We start from the raw sequence: 22,846 nt of genomic DNA on the forward strand, positions 1-22,846 counted from the left end.
ACTCGGGGCAGCAGGGGCAGAGGCGAAAAACATGTAAGGTAGACGGAAGCGACTTCAGGGGACTAGAGCATCCGCGCTGATGGACTGTGGATAACGTGACCTGGCTAAGAAGGCAGGTACCTTTGCGTTCAACCTTGAGGCCATTAGATCCACGTCTGGTGTACCCCAGCGAGTGCAGATGTGTGGGAACACTTCTGGGTGGAGAAACCACTCTCCGGCGGCCAGGCCTTGGCGACTTAGAAGGTCCGACGCCCAGTTCTCTACTCCCGGTATGTGTAACGCTGAAAACACAGACCCCCGTCGATTCGGCCCAGGTGAGGATCCTGAGGAGCTCGAGATAAGCTGTCTTGCTGCTGGTACCTCCCTACCGATTGACCTAGGCCACATCTGCATTGTCCAATTGGATCCGAATCAAACGACCTGCTAGCAGAAGAGGGGAATGACCTGAGCGCGAGAAAGATCGCACTGATTTTCAGGATGATTTCTGGGAAGGGAAGACTCCTGGGGCGTCCAACGTCCCCAAGCAGTGTGGAGCCAGTGCGCTGCTCCCCAGACTAACAGGCTAGCGTCCGTGGTCAGGAGTAGCCAGTCCACTTGGGGGAGAAAAACTCCCTCTCAATATGGAAGAGGACTGAAGCCACCAGCAAAGCGCATACCTGACTGAAGGTGTCAGGTGAAAAGTTCGTCCAAGGAAAAGGGGCTCTTGTCCCAGGCAGCTAGAAGTGCAAGCTGCAGTGGGCGGTGGTGTGGCTAAGCGAGCAGCACTGCCTCTATAGCCGCCGCTATCCTACCTAGCACTCATACTGAAATCGTATGGAGCGAGAGGAGCATGTAGAAGGCAGTGTACCGCTTGTTGTAGAGCGGTCGCCTTGTCTTGAGGGAGAAATATTAAGCCCCGAAGGGTGTCCAGGGACACGCCCAGGGAGGTGACGGATTTGACAGGACCGGGGATGATTTGACTGGAGTCAGAAGCCGCCCTAAGTGGGATAGGGTGCCCACAGAGATCTGCACGCTGGTTGAGCCCTTGAAGAGGAGGTCATCCAAGCAAGGCACTGTGCCCATTCCGGGGGACTGGTAGCCGTAGTCTCTGGGCTGGCAGCGGTTGCGGGGGCAAGCTGCAGGGGAACCGGACTCACAGAAGGAAGAGGTGCTATCATCCCCTAGTAGCTCAGCGTGGCAGGATACATTAAAAAAAGTCTTATAGTTGTTGTTGTAGTTGTGCAGGGCATAAAACATGTGACTGCAACCCCTGGCTGATGAGTCACAAACTCTGATTGTAATGAGGGAGCAATGCTCTGCAGAGCTAATGTGCAAGTGAGGATATAACTCACCCAGAACGCTGATGCCCCCCCCCTCCTGTGTCCCAGTTTCTGTGGGAAGGAGGAAGCCAGCTCTGAGAGACGGCCACAGGCTGTGATCACAACAAGAGGGAGCAATGCTCTGCAGGGCTACTATGTGAGGAGAGGTACACGCACTTTCGTGAGGGGGCGTGGCTTAGAGTGTCGGAGGGGACGAGGCTTAGCTCTGACAAGAAGGCATGAGAAAATATAATATAAAGAAAATGGTGGGAAGGGTCTTCCCTTCCCCCCTCCAGCCCCGCACAACAATGGTGGACAGAAAAAAAAAAAACTATCAGTGAACCGCAGCTGCGGGTGCACTGAGTCCTGGGAGCTGTCACCTCCCCCCGCCACAGGTGTAATGCTGTGCAGGAGTCTGCAATCAGCCCATCTGCATCCAGTCAGTGTGACCTATCAGGGAGCCAGTGTGGAGATTCTGACGCCTGCTGTCCCGGTCACAAAGTGTGTATCAACTGAGAGCCTGCCAGAGGGACTGAGGAAGTTTTTCATCTGCTCTGGAAAATCGGTGCCTGTGAGACCCGTCGTCCAGTGAATAACAGCCCAGGATCCAGCGTCGCAGGAGGGGGTACGGGGAGGCGACACTCCAAGTTCCCGCCTGTTGATGGTTTTGGGAAATCGGTCCCCGGAGGAAACAGTCGCCCTCTAAAAATAAGAATTATTCTTACCGTTAATTCGGTTTCTAGGATCTTCCACAACAGCATAGGAGGTTGTCTCTCCACGCCCCAATTGGGACAGGAAGCACAAGAGAGGTTAAAAGGACCCTCCCACCTCCCATAGCCAGTGTCTTACAAAGAACCCATACCATATGAGTAGTGCAACAGATCCAGGAACATCGAGGATATGGGAGGGAATTACGTGCTGTCGTGGAAGGTCCTAGAAACCGAATTAACGGTAAGAATAATTCTTATTTCTCCAGTCCCTTCCACGACAGCATAGGAGGAATACCAACAAATTGATACCTAGGGGGGGGGGGGGGGGCACAGCCTGCAGGACTTTCCTGCCAAACGCCAAATCCTTGTTGGAATCCAGATCCAAATGATAATGCTTCGTGAAAGTATGGAGGGAAGACCACGTAGCTGCCTTGCAGATCTGCTCAGGAGAAGCCCCTGCCCGTTCAGCCTAGGAGACAGAGGTAGCCCTGGTGGAGTGCGCCGTAAATCCGGTAGGCGGAGACAGATGCTGAGCGAGGTAGGCTTCTCCAATGGCCCGCACAATCCAGTTAGCAACAATACTCTTAGCCACCTTCCTGCCCTTATTTTGACCAAAGGGCTGTATAAATAAGTTATGATCAATACGCCAAGGTGCAGTAATATCTAGGTAGCGCAACACCGTCCGACGAACGTCCAAAGAATGGAACACTTCCTTCGCCGGAGTCCGAGAATGCTGACAGAAGGAAGGCAGGACGATGGACTGAGAACGGTGAAAATCTGAAACCACCTTGGGAAGGAAGGAAGGGTCCAGCTGAAAGACAATGCTGTCATCTCTGACGGTCAGGTAAGGCTCCCGGATGGATAATGCCTGAAGTTCCCAGACTCTCCGAGCGGACGTAATAGCCATGAGAAAAGCAGTCTTGTGAGAGAGAGAACGGATGCTACAGGAGGACAGAGGCGCAAAGGGCGACAGAGTCCGGTAAGGACCACATTGAGATCCCAGCAAGGTGTCAGGATCCTCTGCCGTGGACAGAGCCTACTAGCGGACACCATGAAAAGGCGGATCCAGCGACGATCTGCCAGAGCCGTGTCAAAGACTACACTGAGTGCCGAGATCTGCACCTTCAGGGTGCTGGGCCGAAGGCCTAAGTCCAATCCACTCTGGAGGAAGTCGAGAATCTGTGCAATGTTAGGCCGGAGCGGGTCAGGAGGCAGAGAACCACACCAGAAGGAAAATCTCATCTAGATTTTATTGTAAATACTATTAGTCACTGGTTTACGGTTCTTCTGTAGAGTAGCCACGACCTTGTCAGAAAGTCCTTGGGCCTTCAGTGCCCGGGCCTCAGAAGCCAGGCAGCCAACTTGAGTTTCTGGGGGTCCGGATGGAATATCGGATCCTGAGACCGTAAAATGGGGTCTGAACCCAGGAGGACCGGTCCGTCGATTCTGAGAGTCAGGATCAGGCTGTACCAACTCCGCCTTGGCCACAGAGGAGCTACCAGGATAGTCGTGGCTCCGTCGTCCCTGATCTTCCTCAGGGTTCGTGCGAGAAGAGGAATAGGCGGTAACGCGTAGGCGAGGCAAAAGGACCAATTGTGGCAGAAGGCGTTCACCGCCAACGCGTTGTCCCAAGGGTTCAGGGAGAAAAATGTTGCGACCTTGCGATTTCCTGCTGAAGCAAAGAGGTCTACCTCTGGAGTACCCCACCTTGCCACCAGAGAGCAGAACACCGCTTGGTCCAGACTCCACTCCCCTGGGTGAACATCCTGATGACTCAGGAAGTCTGCTTGAAGGTTTAGGGATCCCTTTAGATGGAATGCAGAAAGGGATAGCAGGGACTGTTCTGCCCAGTGGAAGATCCGGGAGGACACGGACTTCAGGGGGCCTGAGCTTGTACTGCCCTGATGGCGGAGATGTGCCACTGTGGCGACATTGTCCGAGTAGACTAGGACGTGAGTGTCCTGGACGAGATCCTGAGCAGCGAGGAGGGCTTCTCTGACCGCCCTGAGTTCCCGGTAGTTGGAGGACTGGGTGCTGACATAAGGGCTCCAGACCCCCGAAACGGAGAGTTTGCCACCATAGCCCCCCAGCCTCTCTGGCTGGCATCGGATGTCAGTGTAACCAGGGGTGACCGGGTCCAGGCAACCCCTACCATCAGGTTGTTGGGACACAGCCACCAGAGAAGGGACGAGGAGACGGTTGCCGAGAGGCGAAACCGGGTGTTCAGGGAGGAAGGGAGTCTGACCCAATGAACCAGGATACGATCCTGTAGACAACGAGAGTGGGCCGGAGCCCACAAGACTGAGGGAATGCAGGACGTCCTAGAACCCAGGGCCGACATAGCGCCTCGAAGGGTCGGGCGCGCTTGTCTGTGAAGCGTCGAGATTTTGGCCAGTAGCGTCAACCTGTGATCCTCTGGGGAAAGGATGCTTGTCTGTCGGAGTCCAACCTTGCAATCGTAGGAAGGCGACCACCTCAGCCATGATCTTTGAAAAGATTCTTGGAGCCGAGGAGAACCCGAAGGGAAGTACGTGTAATTGGAAATGAAGCATGTTCCCTCCGTGCAGAACCGCAAATTTGAGGTACTGCCTGTGACAAGGATGGAAGGGCACATGGAACTAGGCGTCCCTCAGGTCTATTGAGGCCATCTGGTGGTGCAGACCGATTAGTGGAACAACAGATTTCACAGACTCCATTCTCGAAACGTCGGTATCTGACCCGCTGGTTTGAGACGCTTCAGATTGATGATAATCCGGACGTCTCCAGATGGTGTTTTGACAAGGAAGAGACGGAGTAGTGACCTACCCCTACTTCCTGACTCGGGACTGAGGAAACGACCCCCGAATGTATTAACTCCCGAATCATCGAGCACAGGAGATCCTGAGAACCCTGTGATGACAGGGCTGTGACTCGGAGGCCTGGTGGAGGGAGGGGGGATGAATTCTACCAATAGACCCTCTGAGACGAGCTTGTAGGACCCATGGGCAGGCGGTGAAGGTCCGCCACTGGGGAAGAAAGGCAGAGAGCCGTCCCCCCACCCGAGCCGACTCACTGTTTGTCATGCTGAGGACGTTGTGGATGGGAAGGGATGAGAATATTACTCCCCCTACCCTAAGGGTAGCTCCAACGGCCAGACTCTCCTTTCCCCTTGGGCTGGGAGGCCCGAGGCATCGAGGGACGAAAGGACCGTTGCCTGGAGGGTGTCGGATCCGGCAGGCCTGACGATCAGTCGCCTTGTCCAGAATGTCATCCAAGGCAGGCCCAACACTAAGTCCCCCTTAAACGGAAGGGAGCAAGCCTCAGTGTGGAAGTAGAGTCCCCACTCCAAGCCTTAAGCCTAGAGCTCGTCTGTCCGAGTTAGAACAAGACTGAGGTCCTGGCGGACCGACTTCACAGAGGTATCCGCCAAAACTAGTAGCCTTCCTAAGTAAGGGAAGGGATTCCAGTAACTCATCCCTAGGAGTACCAAAGGAATATGAGCCTCAACTGGTCGCGCCTCCGAAGGAGGGACAGGGAGACATAAGCGGAGGCAATATGGGCCCGAATGGGAGAAGACGAAGCCTCCCAGGACTTCTTCATGAGGCTCTCGACCTTCCAATCTATCAGATCCCTAAGCTGGGAAACGGCCGCAAAGGGGAGCGCTATTTGCTTAGCGACCTTGGCCACCTGTACACCGAGAACTCTCCAGGGGAATCTGTGTCAGGGGACACTCCGGAATTGCTTCTCAGGGAAATCCCATTCCTGAGAGAAAATCCAGAACATTAGCATGGACAGGTCGCGAACATTTCACCCTGAACGGAGGGGAGGACCTACTCATCCTCCAACCCCATAGTGCTCCTAACTGCTCCATTAAGATTCCCCAATCGTCTGAGGGAAAAAGGAAAGACCGGTCAGGCCTCCCGGAGGAAAAACCTTTATCGGGACCATCCGAGGCGGAATCAGGGCATCCTCATGATCAGATGACTGGAGTTCTCTTTTTTGTGGCAGAAGGGTCAGCAGCAGGGAGGGACGCTAGTGAGGCCTGAATCTCCTGTATCATCATGGACCGCAGCTCGCTACAAGGGACGGTTGTTCAGCCCTAACAATCTATACACACGATGCCTGCCCTCTCCATTCAATGGAAACAGAGAGGCATCATCAGAGACCAGGCAGCTAGCCCATGGGACCATGACACAGCAAATATCCAGGAGCGTCCACTGGGATTCAAACTCCCAAGCTCACACACCCAAGGTCATCAGCTTACCACTAGACCATGGAAGGGACATACGTACACTGCTGGCAAAGTTTCTCTCAGTCTTGCCAACACACTTGTCAGACTTGACACATATTCCAGCAGGCTCATCCTCCTGGAAACCACAGACCCGAAGGAGCCAACAATATCAGCCTGAAAACAGGCATAAGGGACCGCCCCTCAGCCACTTACTGTAGCAGGGGGAACGCTGGGCTCTGCAGAAGCAGAGGAAGACATGGCAGTGCACACCGAAGAATCCTTACCGTGGTTCTGATGCCTTCAGGGCAGCCTTCCTGTGGAAAAGGCCTGCCCCCCCAGCGACTGGTGACGTTCCCCGCCTCCCGCATCTGGTCCATGACAGGCAGTGGAAGCGACGGCGTGTCTCTCACGCTGCCTCCGCGACCGGAAGTGCCCACACAGGTAGCGCGAGAACCGGAAGTCCCGCCCGCGGTAGCACCTCCGGGTCGCATCGGCAGCGTGCATACGGAAGGCGGCCGGTGGCTCAGGGAGGACGCCGGCCGGGGAGCTACACAGCCCACATCGCCCCAGAGGAGCTCCGGAAGACTGGTGCGGCGGTCCCCCACAAGGTGAGGGAACAGTATGGGAGGAGCGGCGAAGGCCCGACCGACACTGCCCGGCTAAGGTAGGGGAAAAAAAAAAAAAAATGCATACTGCAGTTCGCCGGCCACCACAGTATAGGAGAAAAACAAAAACCTCTCCATGCCCCATGGGGACAGGAAAGACACTGGCTATGGGAGGTGGGAGGGTCCTTTTAACCTCTCTTGTGCTTCCTGTCCCAATTAGGGCGTGGAGAGACAACCTCCTATGCTGTCGTGGAAGGGACTGGAGAAACAAAAAGTTCTTGCTGCAGTAGTCTGCAGAGATGTGCCTCCTATAGACACTAAGCTAAAACTGAAGTAGCCTGGCTGGGCCAGGGGGTGTATACTGCAGGGGAGGAGCTAACATCTTTGCATCTACTTAGTGTCCTCCTTTGGATAAGCAGCATAACACCCATGGTCCTGTGTCCCCCAATGAGGCGTCAGAGAAAAACACATTTTAGGGATTAGCTAAGTGAAGTGATTTTATAATAAATTACCAAAGTGGTTAGGGTGCAAAGGTAGACATTTAGAAAGGATATTTTAAGTGATGGACCAACCCTTTAGTGAAAAGGCTTTCAGCTATACCATTCTGTTCAGGCATATAACTTTTAAAAGTTATACAGTGAGAATGAACATTTAAAGAGTTCTTTTAAAAGATTTTAAAGATTTGTTTTTCACGTATCCCACAACGTGACTTTAGACAGTCATCTGCAGAGAGCATTCTCAGTAGGAAGAATACATAAAAACTAAACAGTTGTAAACGTAGTAAAGTACCTGCTGATTTGGGATTTCTGCCAATTAACCTTCCTAATGCCCAGATCCATGTAAGAGTCAGATAGTTCTTGTTCCTCTTCACGATTGATGAAAACTCCCATTTTGGCAGCAGACTCGTACATGTTGATTTGCTCTTTTAATTCATTTATTTCTGCCTAAATAATTATAAAAACAAAAAAAAAAAGAGAATTTTGTTTACTTACCGTAAATTCTTTTTCTTATAGTTCCGTATTGGGAGACCCAGACATTGGGTGTATGGCTTCTGCCTCCGGAGGACACACAAAGTACTACACTAAAAAGTGTAGCTCCTCCCTCTGAGCATATACACCCCCTGGAGAACTAGATCTAGCCAGTTTAGTGCAAAAGCTGAAGGAGAATAGCCACCCACAAGTAAAGACAGAGCAAGAACCGGAACAACCGGAGACTCTGTCCACGACAACAGCCGGTGATAACACGCGGAACAAGAAACTGCCAACAGGCAACAGGGAGGGTGCTGGGTCTCCCAATACGGAACTATAAGAAAAAGAATTTACGGTAAGTAAACAAAATTCTCTTTTTCTTTATCGTTCCTATGGGAGACCCAGACATTGGGACGTCTCAAAGCAGTCCATGGGTGGGAATAAACAGAAAAACTGAGAAGTAGGCAGAGCCTAACTTCACAAATGGGCGACAGCCGCCTGAAGGATGCGTCTGCCCAAGCTCGCATCTGCCGAAGCATGAGCATGCACTTGGTAGTGCTTTGAAAAGGTATGCAGGCTAGTCCAAGTGGCAGCCTGACAGACTTGCTGAGCCGTAGCCTGGTGCCTGAAAGCCCAAGAAGCACCGACAGCTCTGGTCGAGTGTGCCTTGATCCCCGGCGGGGGAGGCACCTGAGTACACTGGTAGGCATCGGAAATGGCCGACCTAATCCAACGAGCTAAGGTCGGCTTAGAAGCCGAGAGGCCCTTACGCCGACCTGTGGTTAGCACAAAAAGAGAGGTGCACCGCCTAAGAACAGCGGTGCGAGACACATATATCCGGAGCGCCCGCACCAGATCCAGAGTATGCAACGCTTTTTCAAAGCGATGAACAGGAGCCGGACAAAAGGAAGGCAGGGAAATGTCCTGGTTAAGGTGGAAAGGAGAAACCACCTTAGGGAGAAAGTCCGGAGTCGGACGGAGAACCACCTTGTCTTGATGAAAAACCAAAAAAGGTGACTCCGAAGAGAGGGCAGCCAAATCAGAGACTCTCCTGAGGGAAGTTATGGCCACTAGAAAGACCACTTTCTGTGAAAGACGAAACAAAGAAACCTCCCCAAGAGGCTCAAAGGGGGGTTTCTGCAAGGCCGTGAGGACCAAATTGAGGTCCCAGGGATCCAAGGCCCGCCGGTAAGGCGGAATGATGTGAGACGCGCCCTGCATGAAGGTGCGGACCTGAGCCAGCCGGGCGATACGCCGCTGGAACAGCACTGACAGAGCCGAGACTTGTCCCTTGAGGGAACTAAGGGATAGTCCTAGCTGCAGACCGGACTGTAGAAAGGACAGAAGGATCGGCAAGGAAAAAGGCCAAGGAGCATGGCCGGAAGAGCGACACCAGGACAGGAAAATTCTCCAGGTCCTGTGATAGATTTTGGCCGAGGAAGACTTTCGAGCCCGAGTCATAGTGGAGATGACTTCAGGAGGGATACCAGAAGTCGTCACGATCCAGGACTCAAGAGCCACGCCGTCAATCTGAGAGCCGCAGAATTCTGGCGGAAAAACGGACCTTGTGAGAGAAGGTCTGGACGGTCCGGAAGATGCCACGGCACCTCTACAGACAGATGGAGCAGGTCTGGGTACCAAGCTCGCCTGGGCTAGTCCGGAGCAATGAGGATGACCCGACGGCCCTCCATTCTGATCTTGCGCAGAACTCTGGGCAAGAGAGCTAGAGGGGGAAACGCGTAGGACAGACGAAACTGGGACCAATCTTGAACCAGAGCGTCCGCTGCAAAGGCCTGAGGATCGTGGGAGCGAGCCACGTAAACCGGAACCTTGTTGTTGTGACGGGATGCCATTAGGTCCACTTCCGGAGTGCCCCACTTGCGGCAGATTGACTGAAACACTGCCGGATGCAGTGACCACTCGCCACCGTCCACGGTTTGACGGCTGAGATAATCTGCTTCCCAGTTTTCCACGCCTGGGATGTGGACTGCGGATATGGTGGACTTGGAGACCTCCGCCCATTGAAGGATGCGTTGAACCTCCAACATTGCCAGGCGGCTGCGTGTCCCGCCTTGGTGAGTGATGTAGGCAACCGCTGTCGCGTTGTCTGACTTGACTCGGATGTGCTTGCCCGCCAACAGGTGGTGAAAGGCTAGGAGAGCTAGAAGCACAGCTCTGGTTTCCAGCACATTGATTGAAAGGGCTGACTCGGACGGAGTCCAAGTGCCCTGCGCTCGGTGGTGGAGACATACCGCTCCCCAGCCGGATAGACTGGCATCCGCAGTGAGAATCACCCAGGACGGGGCCAGGAAGGAGCGCCCCTGAGACAGAGAGAGGGGCCGAAGCCACCACTGAAGAGAGCTCCTGGTCTGTGGCGACAGAGCAACTAGCCTGTGCAAGGAGGAAGTTCGCTTGTCCCAACAGTGGAGCATGTCCAGCTGCAGAGGACGCAGATGGAACTGGGCAAAGGGAACAGCCTCCATTGACGCCACCATCTGACCCAGCACCTGCATTAGGTGCCTGATGGAATGACGGCGGGGCCTCAGCAGAGAGCGCACCGCCAGATGGAGGGACTGCTGTTTGAATAAGGGCAGCTTCACAAGTGCCGGCAGAGTCTCGAACTGCATCCCTAGGTACGTGAGCCTCTGGGTCGGAGTCCGAGTGGATTTGGGCAGATTGACAAGCCACCCGAATTGGGCTAGACTGGCGAGAGTGAGCGAGACACTCCGCTGACAGTCTGCGCTGGATGAAGCCTTGACTAGAAGGTCGTCCAGGTAAGGAATCACTGCCAACCCCTGGAGGTGCAGAACCGCAATCACTGCTGCCATGACCTTGGTGAATACTCGAGGGGCCGTGGCTAACCCGAAGGGGAGAGCCACGAATTGGAAATGTTCCTCTCAGATTGCAAAACGTAGCCAACGCTGGTGTGAAACTGCAATTGGCACATGCAGATAGGCATCTCTGATGTCGATGGATGCCAGGAAATCTCCTTGGGTCATTGAGACTCCATGCGAAAATGCCGCACCTGAATATGCTTGTTGAGAAGCTTGAGATCCAGGATGGGCCAGAAGGAACCGTCCTTTTTGGGGACTAGGAAGAGATTTGAGTAGAAACCTCTGAACCGTTCCCGGGCGGGAACCGGTACAATTACTCCGTTGGCCTGCAAGGATGCCACGGCCGGCCTGAGAGAAGGCGGCGGCCTTGGAGCAGGGGGGAGTTGACAGAAAAAATCTGTTTGGCGGGCTGGAAGAGAATTCTATCCTGTAGCCGTGGGAGATGATATCCCGCACCCACTGTGTTGAAACCACACGTCGCCAAAGTGGGAGAGCCTGCCACCGACTAAGGACGTTGCTGGCGCGGCCAGATAGTCAAGAGGAGGCTGCCTTAGTGGCAGCAGCTCCTGCGGTCTTCTGTGGACACGCCTTTGTGCGCCAGTTGGATTTTTGGTCCTTGGCTGAGTTAGTGGACGAGGCCGAGGGCTTAGAGGATGACCAGTTGGAGGAACGAAAGGAACGAAACCTCGACTGGTTCCTACCCTGGACAGGTTTCCTGGTTTTAGTTTGTGGCATGGAAGTACTCTTCCCGCCAGTAGCTTCCTTAATAATTTCATCCAGTTGTTCACCGAATAGCCTGGACCCAGCAAAAGGGAGCCCAGCAAGGTACTTCTTTGAAGAAGCATCTGCCTTCCACTCTCGAAGCCACAAGATCCTGCGGATACCGAGGGAATTAGCCGAAGCCACCGCAGTGCGGTGAGAAGCCTCTAGCATGGCAGACATGGCATAGGATGAAAAAGCTGAAGCTTGGGAAGTTAAGGCAACCATTTCGGGCATAGAATCCCTGGTGAGGGAACGCATCTCCTCTAGAGAAGCAGAGATGGCTTTGAGAGCCCACACTGCTGCAAAAGATGGGGAGAACGAGGCCCCTGCCGCCTCATATACAGATTTGGCCAGAAGGTCGACCTGGCGGTCAGTGGAATCCTTAAGAGCGGTGCCATCAGCCACTGATACAACGGTCCGGGCTGAGAGTCTAGACACCAGGGGGTCTACCTTTGGTGAATGAGCCCACTCCTTGACCACCTCAGGTGGAAAGGGAAAACGGTCATCAGAACCACGCTTTGGGAAGCGTTTGTCAGGACAGGCCCTAGGCTTGGTCACAGTGGCCTGAAAACTGGAGTGGTTAAAGAACACACTCCTTGTCCTCTTAGGCAAGGTAAACTGGTGCTTTTCTGTCAGAGAGGGTTGCTCCTCTGATACTGGCGGATTGAGGTCCAGTACAGAATTAATGGACGCAATCAAATCACTAACATCTGAGTCACTTTCGGACAGATCAATGGGGCACATGGAGGTAGCCTCCGAGCCCCCAGTAAAGGCATCTTCCTCGTCCGGCGAGTCAGCTTCTGAAACAGAGCCGCGGGACGAAGAAGGAGAGGGAGCCCTGCGTCTCCTTTTAGGAGGACGGGGTCTGGGACCAGATGATGAATCCTCTGTGAGCTCCGCTGAGAGAGCCCTAGCAGCAGAGGCACCCTGTGAAGGGGGCTGATGCATGTTCAGCAAAGTCCGGGACAGCTGTCCCATGGAGTCGGCAAAAGACTGGGAGATTGACCTAGAGAAGGATTCTACCCAAGCCGGGGGTTCAGCCACAGGAGCCGGAGCAGCCGGAGAGACCACTGTGGGTGCGATTCCAGGCTGAGGCATTGTCTGGTTAGAGCAGGCATCACAATGTGGATATGTGCTCGGTTCAGGCAGCACGAGCTTACATGCAGTGCATACTGAATATAGCTTTGGAGCCTTGCTCCTCGTGTGAGACATGCTGCTGAAGTGGGGGCTCTTGCCAGAGTGACCCCCAGAGAGTATATACAGAGGCCCACAACCAGAGGTTGTGGCTTACCAGACCGCTGGAGCGGTGTTGTGTGCCCTCCAGATCCCAAAGCCCGGACCCCCAAGCACCTCAGCAGGGATGCTGCAGCCAGTGCCGATTGCAGAGAAAACTCTGATAAAATGGCGCCGGAGCGAGGAGAGGGGGCGGGGCCAACCCTGAGAGCGGGATCTGGAGGGCCAAAGAGACTTACAGGGGAGGAGACATGTACTCAGTGAGGAGTGTCTCTCCCCTGTGCAGAACGGCCGCTGGGTGGAGCCACACTGTCCCTCTGCATGAATGACATGCGAGGGCAGTGAAACCGAAAGTAGGCCTCCGGCGAAGCCGGGGCCTAAATTTGAGCGGTGCGGCCGGCGCGCAGGCACCATCGGCGCAGTTCTCAGGCGACAGCCAGAGAACCCGCCGGAAAGGTCACAAAAAACACTCAGCACACTCTCCCCACATAATAAAGTACAGGGACCCCCAGAACATAAACGTCTCAGGTACTTAGCTTGCTGAGACGCAGGGCCATGTCCCTGGGGATGAGTGCTCCGTCCAGCAGGATCCTGAAGGGCTGCGGATGGAGACCGGTCTCCTGCAAAGCATGGAGAACCGTGCTGGCTCCCACTTCAAGCCAGAGCCCGAGGGATGGTGAAGGAGCGCGGCATGTAAGGCTCCAGCCTTGGAATCAACCTTAACAACACCGCCGACACAGTGTGGTGAGAAGGGACATGCCGGGGGTCCAGACCTGGACCCGCTTTTCTTCAAAATCTTTCCAAAAATGAAAAATCAGAGGAGAATGCATGTCTGGATGTATGCCTCCTGAACACAAAGCAATGAACTGGCTAGATCTAGTTCTCCAGGGGGTGTATGCTCAGAGGGAGGAGCTACACTTTTTACTGTAGTACTTTGTGTGTCCTCCGGAGGCAGAAGCTATACACCCAATGTCTGGGTCTCCCAATGGAACGATAAAGAAAAAAAAGCTTTCACTTTGTATAAGTCTTTAAAATGTGAAAAAAAAACCCCAACTAAACGGAATATTGAGAAAAAATGGAATTTTGTTTACTTACCGTAAATTCCTTTTCTTCTAGCTCCTATTGGGAGACCCAGCCAATTGGGTGTATAGCTTTTGCCTCCGGAGGCCACACAAAGTATTACACTGAAAAGTGTAACGCCTCCCCTCTGCCTATACACCCTCCCGTGGACCACGGGCTCCTCAGTTTTGGTGCAAAAGCAGGAAGGAGAAAACGTATAAATTGGTCTAGGGTAAATTCAAGCCGAAGGATGTTCGGAGAACTGAAGACCATGAACCAAAAGAACAATTCAACATGAACAACATGTGTACACAAAAGAACAACTAGCCCAAAGGGCACAGGGGCGGGTGCTGGGTCTCCCAATAGGAGCTAGAAGAAAAGGAATTTACGGTAAGTAAACAAAATTCCCTTTTTCTTTGTCGCTCCATTGGGAGACCCAGACAATTGGGACGTCCAAGAGCAGTCCCTGGGTGGGTAAAAGAATACCTCAATAATGAGAGCCGAAAACGGCCCCCTCTTACAGGTGGGCAACCGCCGCCTGAAGGACTCGCCTACCTAGACTGGCGTCTGCCGAAGCATAGGTATGCACCTGATAGTGTTTCGTGAAAGTGTGCAGACTAGACCACGTAGCTGCCTGACACACCTGCTGAGCCGTAGCCCGGTGCCGCAATGCCCAGGACGCACCTACGGCTCTGGTAGAATGGGCTTTCAACCCTGAAGGGAGCGGAAGCCCGGAAGAACGGTAAGCCTCGAGAATCGGTTCCTTGATCCACCGAGCAAAGGTTGACTTGGAGGCCTGAGAGCCCTTACGCTGGCCAGCGACAAGGACAAAGAGCGCATCTGAACGGCGCAGAGGCGCCGTGTGAGACACGTAGAACCGGAGCGCTCTCACTAGATCCAAAGAGTGCAAATCCTTTTCACACTGGTGAATTGGATTAGGGCAAAAGGAAGGCAAGGAGATATCCTGATTGAGTTGAAAAGGGGATACCACCTTAGGGAGAAATTCCGGGACAGGACGCAGAACCACCTTATCCTGGTGAAAAACCAGGAAGGGGGCTTTGCATGACAGCGCTGCAAACTCAGACACTCTCCGAAGTGATGTGACTGCCACCAGGAAGGCCACCTTCTGCGAAAGACGTGAGAGAGAGAGACCTCCCGCAGCGGTTCGAAAGGTGGTTTTTGAAGAGCCGTCAGGACCCTGTTAAGATCCCAGGGTTCCAACGGACGTTTGTAAGGTGGGACTATGTGGCAGACCCCCTGCAGGAACGTGCGGACCTGCGGAAGCCTGGCTAGACGCTTTTGAAAAAACACGGAGAGCGCCGATACTTGGCCCTTGAGAGAGCCGAGGGACAGACCCTTGTCCATTCCAGATTGTAGGAATGAAAGAAATGTGGGTAATGCAAACGGCCATGGAGAAAAACCGTTATCAGCGCACCAGGATAGGAAGATTTGCCAAGACCTGTAATAGATCTTGGCGGACGTTGGCTTCCTGGCTTGTCTCATGGTGGCAATGACATCCTGAGATAACCCTGAAGACGCTAGGAGCCAGGACTCAATGGCCACACAGTCAGGTTGAGGGCCACAGAATTCAGATGGAAAAACGGGCCTTGTGACAGCAAGTCTGGGCGGTCTGGAAGTGCCCACGGTTGACCCACCGTGAGATGCCACAGATCCGGATACCACGACCGCCTCGGCCAGTCTGGGGCGACGAGAATGGCGCGACGGCAGTCGGACCTGATCTTGCGTAGTACTCTGGGCAGCATCGCCAGAGGGGGAAACACATAAGGCAGTCAAAACTGCGACCAATCCTGGACTAACGCGTCCGCCGCCAGAGCTCTGTGATCCTGAGACCGTGCCATGAAGGCCGGGACCTTGTTGTGCCGCGACGCCATGAGATCGACGTCCGGCGTTCCCCAGCGGCGGAAGATCTCTCGAAACACCTCTGGGTGCAGAGACCATTCCCCCGCGTCCATGCCCTGACGACTGAGAAAATCTGCTTCCCAGTTTTCTACGCCCGGGATGTGAACAGCGGAGATGGTGAAGCCTGTGGCTTCCACCCACTGCAGAATCCGCCGGACTTCCTGGAAGGCTTGACGACTGCGAGTGCCACCTTGGTGGTTAATGTAGGCGACGGCAGTGGCGTTGTCCGACTGGATACGGATCTGCCTGCCCTCCAGCCACCGATGGAAAGCCAATAGAGCTAGATATACTGCCCTTATTTCCAGGATATTGATCTGAAGGGACGATTCTATCGGAGTCCAGGTTCCTTGAGCCCTGTGGTGGAGAAAAACCGCTCCCCAACCTGACAGGCTCGCGTCCGTGGTGACCACAGCCCAGGTTGGGGGTAGGAAGGATTTTCCCCGAGACAGAGATGTGGGTAGGAGCCACCACTGAAGTGATGTTTTGGTTGCAAGGGAAAGAGAGATGTTCTTGTCGAGGGAAGCCGAACTCTTGTCCCATTGGAGTGGCCGTAGATGGAATTGCGCGAACGGCACTGCCTCCATAGCTGCCACCATCTTCCCCAGGAAGTGCATGAGGCGCCTTAAGGGGTGTGACTGACTCCGAAGAAGTGACTGCACCCCTGCCTGCAGAGAAAGCTGTTTGTCCCGCGGTAGCTTGACTAACGCTGGCTGGGTATGAAACTCCATCCCGAGGTAAGTCAGTGATTGGGTCGGTGTCAACTTGGATTTCGGGAAATTGATGATCCACCCGAACTGCTGGAGAGTCGCCAGAGCGACGGTAAGGCTTTGTTGACACGCCACCCGAGAAGGGGCCCTGACTAGGAGATCGTCTAAGTAGGGGATCACCGAGTGGCCCTGAGAGAGTGTAGGACCGCCACGACGGATGCCATGACTTTGGTGAAAACCCGTGGGGCTGTCGCCAGGCCGAAAGGTAATGCCACGAACTGGAGGTGTTCGTCTTCGATGGCGAAACGCAGGAAACGTTGATGTTCGGGTGCGATCGGCACATGGAGATAAGCATCCTTGATGTCGATCGATGCTAGGAAGTCTCCTTGTGACATCGAGGCGATGACCGAGCGGAGAGATTCCATCCGAAACCGTCTGGTTCTCACATGTCTGTTGAGTAGCTTGAGGTCCAGAACGGGACGGAATGACCCGTCCTTTTTTGGCACCACGAACAAGTTGGAGTAAAATCCGCGACCACGTTCCTGAAGGGGAACGGGAATCACAACTCCTTCGCTCTTTAGAGCGTCCAGCGCCTGAAAAAGTGCGTCGGCCTGTGCAGGGGGCGGAGAGGTTCTGAAGAAACGAGTCGCAGGACGAGCGCTGAACTCTATCCTGTAACCGTAAGACAGAATGTCTCTCACCCATCGGTCTTGAACATGTGGCCACCAGGCGTCGCCAAAGCGGGAGAGCCTGCCACCGACCAAGGATGCGGCTAGGGGAGGCCGAGAGTCATGAGGAGGCCGTCTTGGAGGCAGTGCCTCCTGCGGCCTTTTGGGGGCGTGACTTGGACCGCCATGCATAGGAGTTCCTCTGGCCTTTCTCCGGCCTGTTGGACGAAGAGGATTGGGGCTTGGCGGAGGGACGAAAGGACAGAAACCTCGATTGGATTTTTCTCTGCTGAGGTCTCTTAGGTTTGGACTGGGGTAAGGAGGAGTCCTTTCCCTTGGATTCCTTAATCTCATCCAATCATTTGCCAAATAAACGGTCGCAAGAAAAGGGCAAACCAGTTAAGAACCTTTTGGAAGCCGAGTCTGCTTTCCATTCGCGCAGCCACATGGCCCTGCGGACTGCCACGGAGTTAGCAGATGCTACAGCCATACGGCTAGTGGAGTCCAGGACGGCGTTCATGGCGTAGGACGAAAAAGCTGATGCCTGAGAGGTCAAAGACGAAACATGCGGAGCAGAATTCCGTGTGACAGCATTAATCTCAGTCAGACAAGCCGAGATTGCTTGGAGAGCCCACACAGCTGCAAAGGCCGGGGCGAAAGACGCGCCCGTGGCCTCATAGATAGACTTCACCAAGAGCTCTGTCTGTCAGTGGCATCCTTCAGGGATGAGCCATCGGCAACAGACACAACGGACCTAGCAGCCAATCTGGAGACTGGAGGATCCACCTTGGGAGAGTGAGCCCAGCCCTTAACGACTTCAGGTGGAAAGGGATAACGCGTGTCAGTGTGCCGTTTAGCAAAGCGTGTGTCCGGAACCGCTCTGGGCTTCTGGACAGCATCCCTGAAGTTAGAGTGATCAAAAAACGTATTGCGCGTACGTTTGGGGAACCGAAATTGGTGTTTCTCCTGCTGAGAAGCCGACTCTTCTACAGGAGGAGGCGGTGGTGAGAGATCCAACACCTGGTTGATGGACGAGATAAGATCATTTACTAAGGCGTCCCCCTCAGGTGTATCAAGGTTAAGGGCGAAGTCAGGGTCAGAGCCCTGAGCTCCCCCGTCCGCCTCGTCTTCCTGAGAGTCCTCAAGCTGGGATCCCGAGCAGCGTGAGGAAGTCAGGGAAGAGTCCCAGCGAGACCGCTTAGCCGGTCTGGGACTGCGGTCCGGGCAGGAGTCCTCCGCCTGAGACCTAGGGGCTAACCTGGGAGCGCGCTGCGGCGCGGACCGAGAGGGCCCTGGAGGAGGCAAGCTAACAGGGGCCGGGGCCTGTGAAGGGTCCGCTCTGGACTGCAATGCCTCAAGGAGCTTAGAAGACCACTTGTCCATAGACTGTGCAATGGATTGAGAAAGTGACAGAGTTTCTCAGCGAAAGAGGCCAACACCGGTGACTCTGTCCCTGCAGCCTGCTCAGGGGGAGCAGGGGGGTCTACATGAGCCGAGGGGCCCACCAGTGCCCGAGGCTCCGTCTGAGCAAGCGAGGCAGGAGTCGAGCATTGCTCACAGTGAGGGTAGGTGGATCCCGCAGGCAACATAGCCCCACAAGAGGTACAGGCCGCGAAAAACACCTGTGCCTTAGTAGCTTTGCTCCTTGTGGACGACATGCTGTTGTCTCCTAGGAGAGTGACCACTGAGGGTATATGGGAAAAGGGTATACAGCCTGACCGAACAGATATTATATTATATTATATTATATTATATTATATTATATTATATTATATTATATTATATTTATATTATATTATATTTATATTATAATATATATATATATATATATATATATATATATATATATATATATATATATATATATATATATATATATATATATATATATATATATATATATATATATATATATATATATATATATATATAGATATCTATTATAATTATATATATCTATATATCTATATCTATTCATCTATATCTATTCCGGCACCCTGGGGGGACCAGCACCGGGTGACCGGTGTGGCTTACCGACCGCTAACGAGCGGAGTGTGTCCTCCAGATTCCCTGTCGTGGATCCCCCGGAGCTGCAGAGCTGTGTTCACCGAGAAGCGTCCACCGGCAGAATGCCAGAAAATGGCCGCCGGAGCTCTCAGGAGAGGAGTGGGGCCGAGGGCGGCGCCAGCAAAGAGCGGGAATCTGGGGTCCCCACAGTGGTCAGTGAGGGGGGAGGGAGACATGCAGGATGCTCCAGCCCTCACATCCGACGTCATGTCGGTAATCCCGCCCTTACCCCTGACAGGCAGGCCCGGGGGTGGGATTTTCGCGACTAGGCCGCGCCCGACGAGCAGGCATGGTCGGCGCGGAAGTCCGCCGGGCTCCTCAGTTTTTCAACTACCGCGGCTTCTGGGAAGAAGGTGCACTCCTGTACAGTCCCCCATGGGGACACAGAGTACCTTTAGGTTGCAGGGCCCGGTCCCCGAGGATGAAGAGGCTCCGGTCCGGCAGGTTCCACCAGGAGCTGCGGATGGAGCACGGTCCCAGCAAATGGATGACCGCTCAGGATCCCACTTCTCCCAGAGCCGCATAAGGGATGGTGAAGGAGACGTCATGTGGCTCCAGCCTGCGTACCCGCAATGGGTACCTCAACCTTAACAACACCGCAGACATAGTGGGGTGAGAAGGGAACATGCCGGGGGCCCCATCGGGGTCCTCTTTTCTTCCATCCGACATAACCAAGTATGAGAATGCATGAGTGGATGTGTGCCTCCTTCCACACAAAGCATAAAACTGAGGAGCCCGTGGTCCACGGGAGGGTGTATAGGCAGAGGGGAGGGGTTACACTTTTTTAAAAGTGTAATACTTTGTGTGGCCTCCGGAGGCAGAAGCTATACACCCAATTGTCTGGGTCTCCCAATGGAGCGACAAAGAAAAAAAAAATTCTAAGAAACACACACTAACCTGCAAAGCCTTGTTCATACCATCGCCCAATAATTTGGAAGACTGCAGTTGCTGAAGCTGTATCTGTAACTTCGTGTTCTCCTGAATCGAGCCTAAAAAATGTGAACAAGAAATTCTACTAAATCACTTAATAGTAAGATGTAGTTCTCAATAAGATGCATTATTTAGCCGTCAGTTACAAGTACCTTCATGGTAAAGTGTAAAGGGTGCTTTACACGCTGCGACATCGCTAGCGATGTCGTGCGCGATAGCACCCGCCACCGTCGTTCGTGTGACATTTGGTGATCACTGCCGTAGCGAACATTATCGCTACGGCAGCGTCACACGCACATACCTTTTCAGCGATGTCACTGTGAACGCCGAACAATCCCTCCTTCAAGGAGGAGGTGCGTTCGGCGTCATAGCGACGTCACTGCGGCGTCACTAAGCGGCCGCCCAATAGAAGCGGAGGGGCGGAGATGAGCGGGACGTAAATAACCCGCCCACCTCCTTCCTTCCGCATTGCTGGTGGACGCAGGTAAGGAGATGTTCGTCATTCCTGCGGTGTGTCACATAGCGATGTGTGGTGCCGCAGGAACCACGAACATCGAACCTGTGGCAGCAGCGATATTTTGAAAAGGAGCAACGTGTCAACAATCATCGATTTTGAACGATTTTGCGATCGTTGATCGTCGCTCCTTGGTGTCACACGCTGCGATGTCGCTAACGGCGCCGGATGTGCGTCACTAACGAAGTGACCCCGACGATATATCGTTAGCGAGATTGCAGCGTGTAAAGCACCCTTTAGCCTCTCACTGCTCTCGAGTACTTAAAAACAGCACCTATACAAAGCCTCTTACAGTAGGAAGTTGCTTTGGTCCATGTGCTTCAGACATGGCGGAGCTGCAGCAGTTTCACCAGTCATGAATCCTGCAACCTCCCCAGCTCACATATAGCTTCAATTAGTGTTAGAGCTGCTGTAATCACAGGGCAGCAGAAATCTACAAGTTCCGTCTATAGACGAATCAAATTGTGATTGGTATCAAAGTTAGATATTCAACAATCTCTCAATTTCTTTGGCACTGTCAGCTGATAATAAAATAAATGGCTGTTCTACAACAAGATGCATTTTCAAACATAGCTTTATTTGGATCGGTGAAGGCACAAAACAGCTATTCAGTTCAGGTCCTCTGAAACAAAGATCCATTAGACCTACATCTCCAATACATGTTCTCACCTTTGACTGATTCATTTTACACAAAAAAAGCCAAACTAATATAAATTTGTACATAATCCAATATTATAGGCCATTCCTACCTGTATGCAAGAGATTAGCACATTGCTTTTGACTTTCTTCTAAGCTCCTCGTCAGGCGGTTTATAATTTCCGTTTTCTCCATCTTGATTTCTTCTTGGTTTCTCTCGGATAGTTTTACTTGTTGCTCAAGGCGAAAACAGATTTCTTTCTATTCGTTAAATAAGTATTATGCAAAAACATGAAGAATACAGATAGGAGAATTCCAGAAGTCAAAACATAACTACAGAAATATGGCCCCATTATCATGGCCTCAGTCAAGAGATAAAGCACCACTGGATAACATTAGCATGGTGTGTGTCTCCATAATATACAAATATTCTGCATGGTTGTCATTGAACACATGACTTGCGGCATACCTGCTCGGTAAACGCGGCATTAACCTCATCCAGCTTCTGCTGCAGGGAAAGCAATTGCTCCTCGTTCTTCTTTTTCAGCATGGTTACAACAGCCTCGTGTTGTTCTCTAGCTCTGTGGATGGAGTCAGAACGCCGCAGATCTATGACCTGTTGCTGCATACTGTCCATTGCAAGTTTGGCAACTTTCAGCTCCTTCCTTAACTACAGAAAATTAATGAAGAATTCAACACATTAAGGTTGGAATTAACTATGTTTTGGGGGGTTTTATCGAGCGCCACAACACTAGTAATAATTCTAAGATATCACATCCTAAAAGAATTTGGAATGTTAAGGAGGACGTGTCTTACAAGCCATTACAATTCTGTACTGAAACAGGGCGCTCTGCTCAACTGACTAGTAGTCAGACTCCATTCATATATTAAAGGGGTTGTCCACTACTAGGACAACCCCTCTGACTCCATATGTATCCCCCAGGTAAAATAAAGCCTATACTCCACCCCCATATTGGCACCGTTCCAGCAGTGCCGTGGTTTGTGTTCCCGGGGATCACGTGACTGTGTGACGTCACTTGAGCTCCACGTCCAATCAGCACCAGCTTATGTCGGACCAAATGAGCAATCAAAAGGAAGTGAGCTGCAGCCGCAGTCCTCACTTCCTGTTGATTAACTAATTTGGTCAGAAGGCAGGGAGAGAAAAGAACGTGGTGATTGGATGCAGGCCTCGCGTGATGTTACATGAGCCCCGAGAACGCGAATCGTGGCACTGCTGGAACGGTACCAATATGGGTGGGAAGTATACGCTTTATTATTTTACCTAGGGGAAACCTGTGGAATCAGAAGGGGTTGTCCTAGTAGTGGACAACCACTTTAAAGTTTCACACAGGAGACTTTCCTAGGGCAAACAACAAAATAAGGCTGAAATCAACAAGGCCTTACCCTTACTCAAAAACATTAACAGATCAATGACAGACACAATGCTGCACACTATTCTATGTAGCCTCACACTGGAGAGTAGAGATGAATGAACTTTTGGAATTTCAGTTCAGAGGGCACAGTCAAACCTTAGATAAAGGTTTAGTTTGTGACCCTGACTTGTTCCAAACCTCAATGGAAGTCAATAATTAGGCAGTTTGTGTCTCAACTGCAGCCAGCCATGAGCAGAACACTTCTAGGGGAGGGTGGCAGAGTTTTTCAAATTTTTTTTTGTGTGTGTGCGCTCACATTACATCTGATCATTGTGAGTTTACCCCCAGTGGG

At 52.7% G+C, this 22,846-nt stretch overlaps 1 protein-coding gene across 1 annotated transcript in view; it reads right to left on the reverse strand.

The window, feature by feature from the left end:
• CEP152 (centrosomal protein 152) overlaps positions 1-22,846 on the reverse strand; it is a 173,971-nt gene that overhangs the window by 118,108 nt on the left and 33,017 nt on the right. The window contains exons 9-12 of the mRNA XM_075345805.1: positions 21,591-21,791; positions 21,235-21,382; positions 19,939-20,030; positions 7,613-7,767 (exon numbers count right to left, since the gene is read on the reverse strand). Of these exons, the coding sequence (XP_075201920.1) occupies positions 7,613-7,767; positions 19,939-20,030; positions 21,235-21,382; positions 21,591-21,791 (596 nt within the window). The remainder of the gene's footprint in view (positions 1-7,612; positions 7,768-19,938; positions 20,031-21,234; positions 21,383-21,590; positions 21,792-22,846) is intronic.

Source organism: Anomaloglossus baeobatrachus, chromosome 4, assembly GCF_048569485.1.
Source record: "Anomaloglossus baeobatrachus isolate aAnoBae1 chromosome 4, aAnoBae1.hap1, whole genome shotgun sequence".
Taxonomy (NCBI): domain Eukaryota; kingdom Metazoa; phylum Chordata; class Amphibia; order Anura; family Aromobatidae; genus Anomaloglossus; species Anomaloglossus baeobatrachus.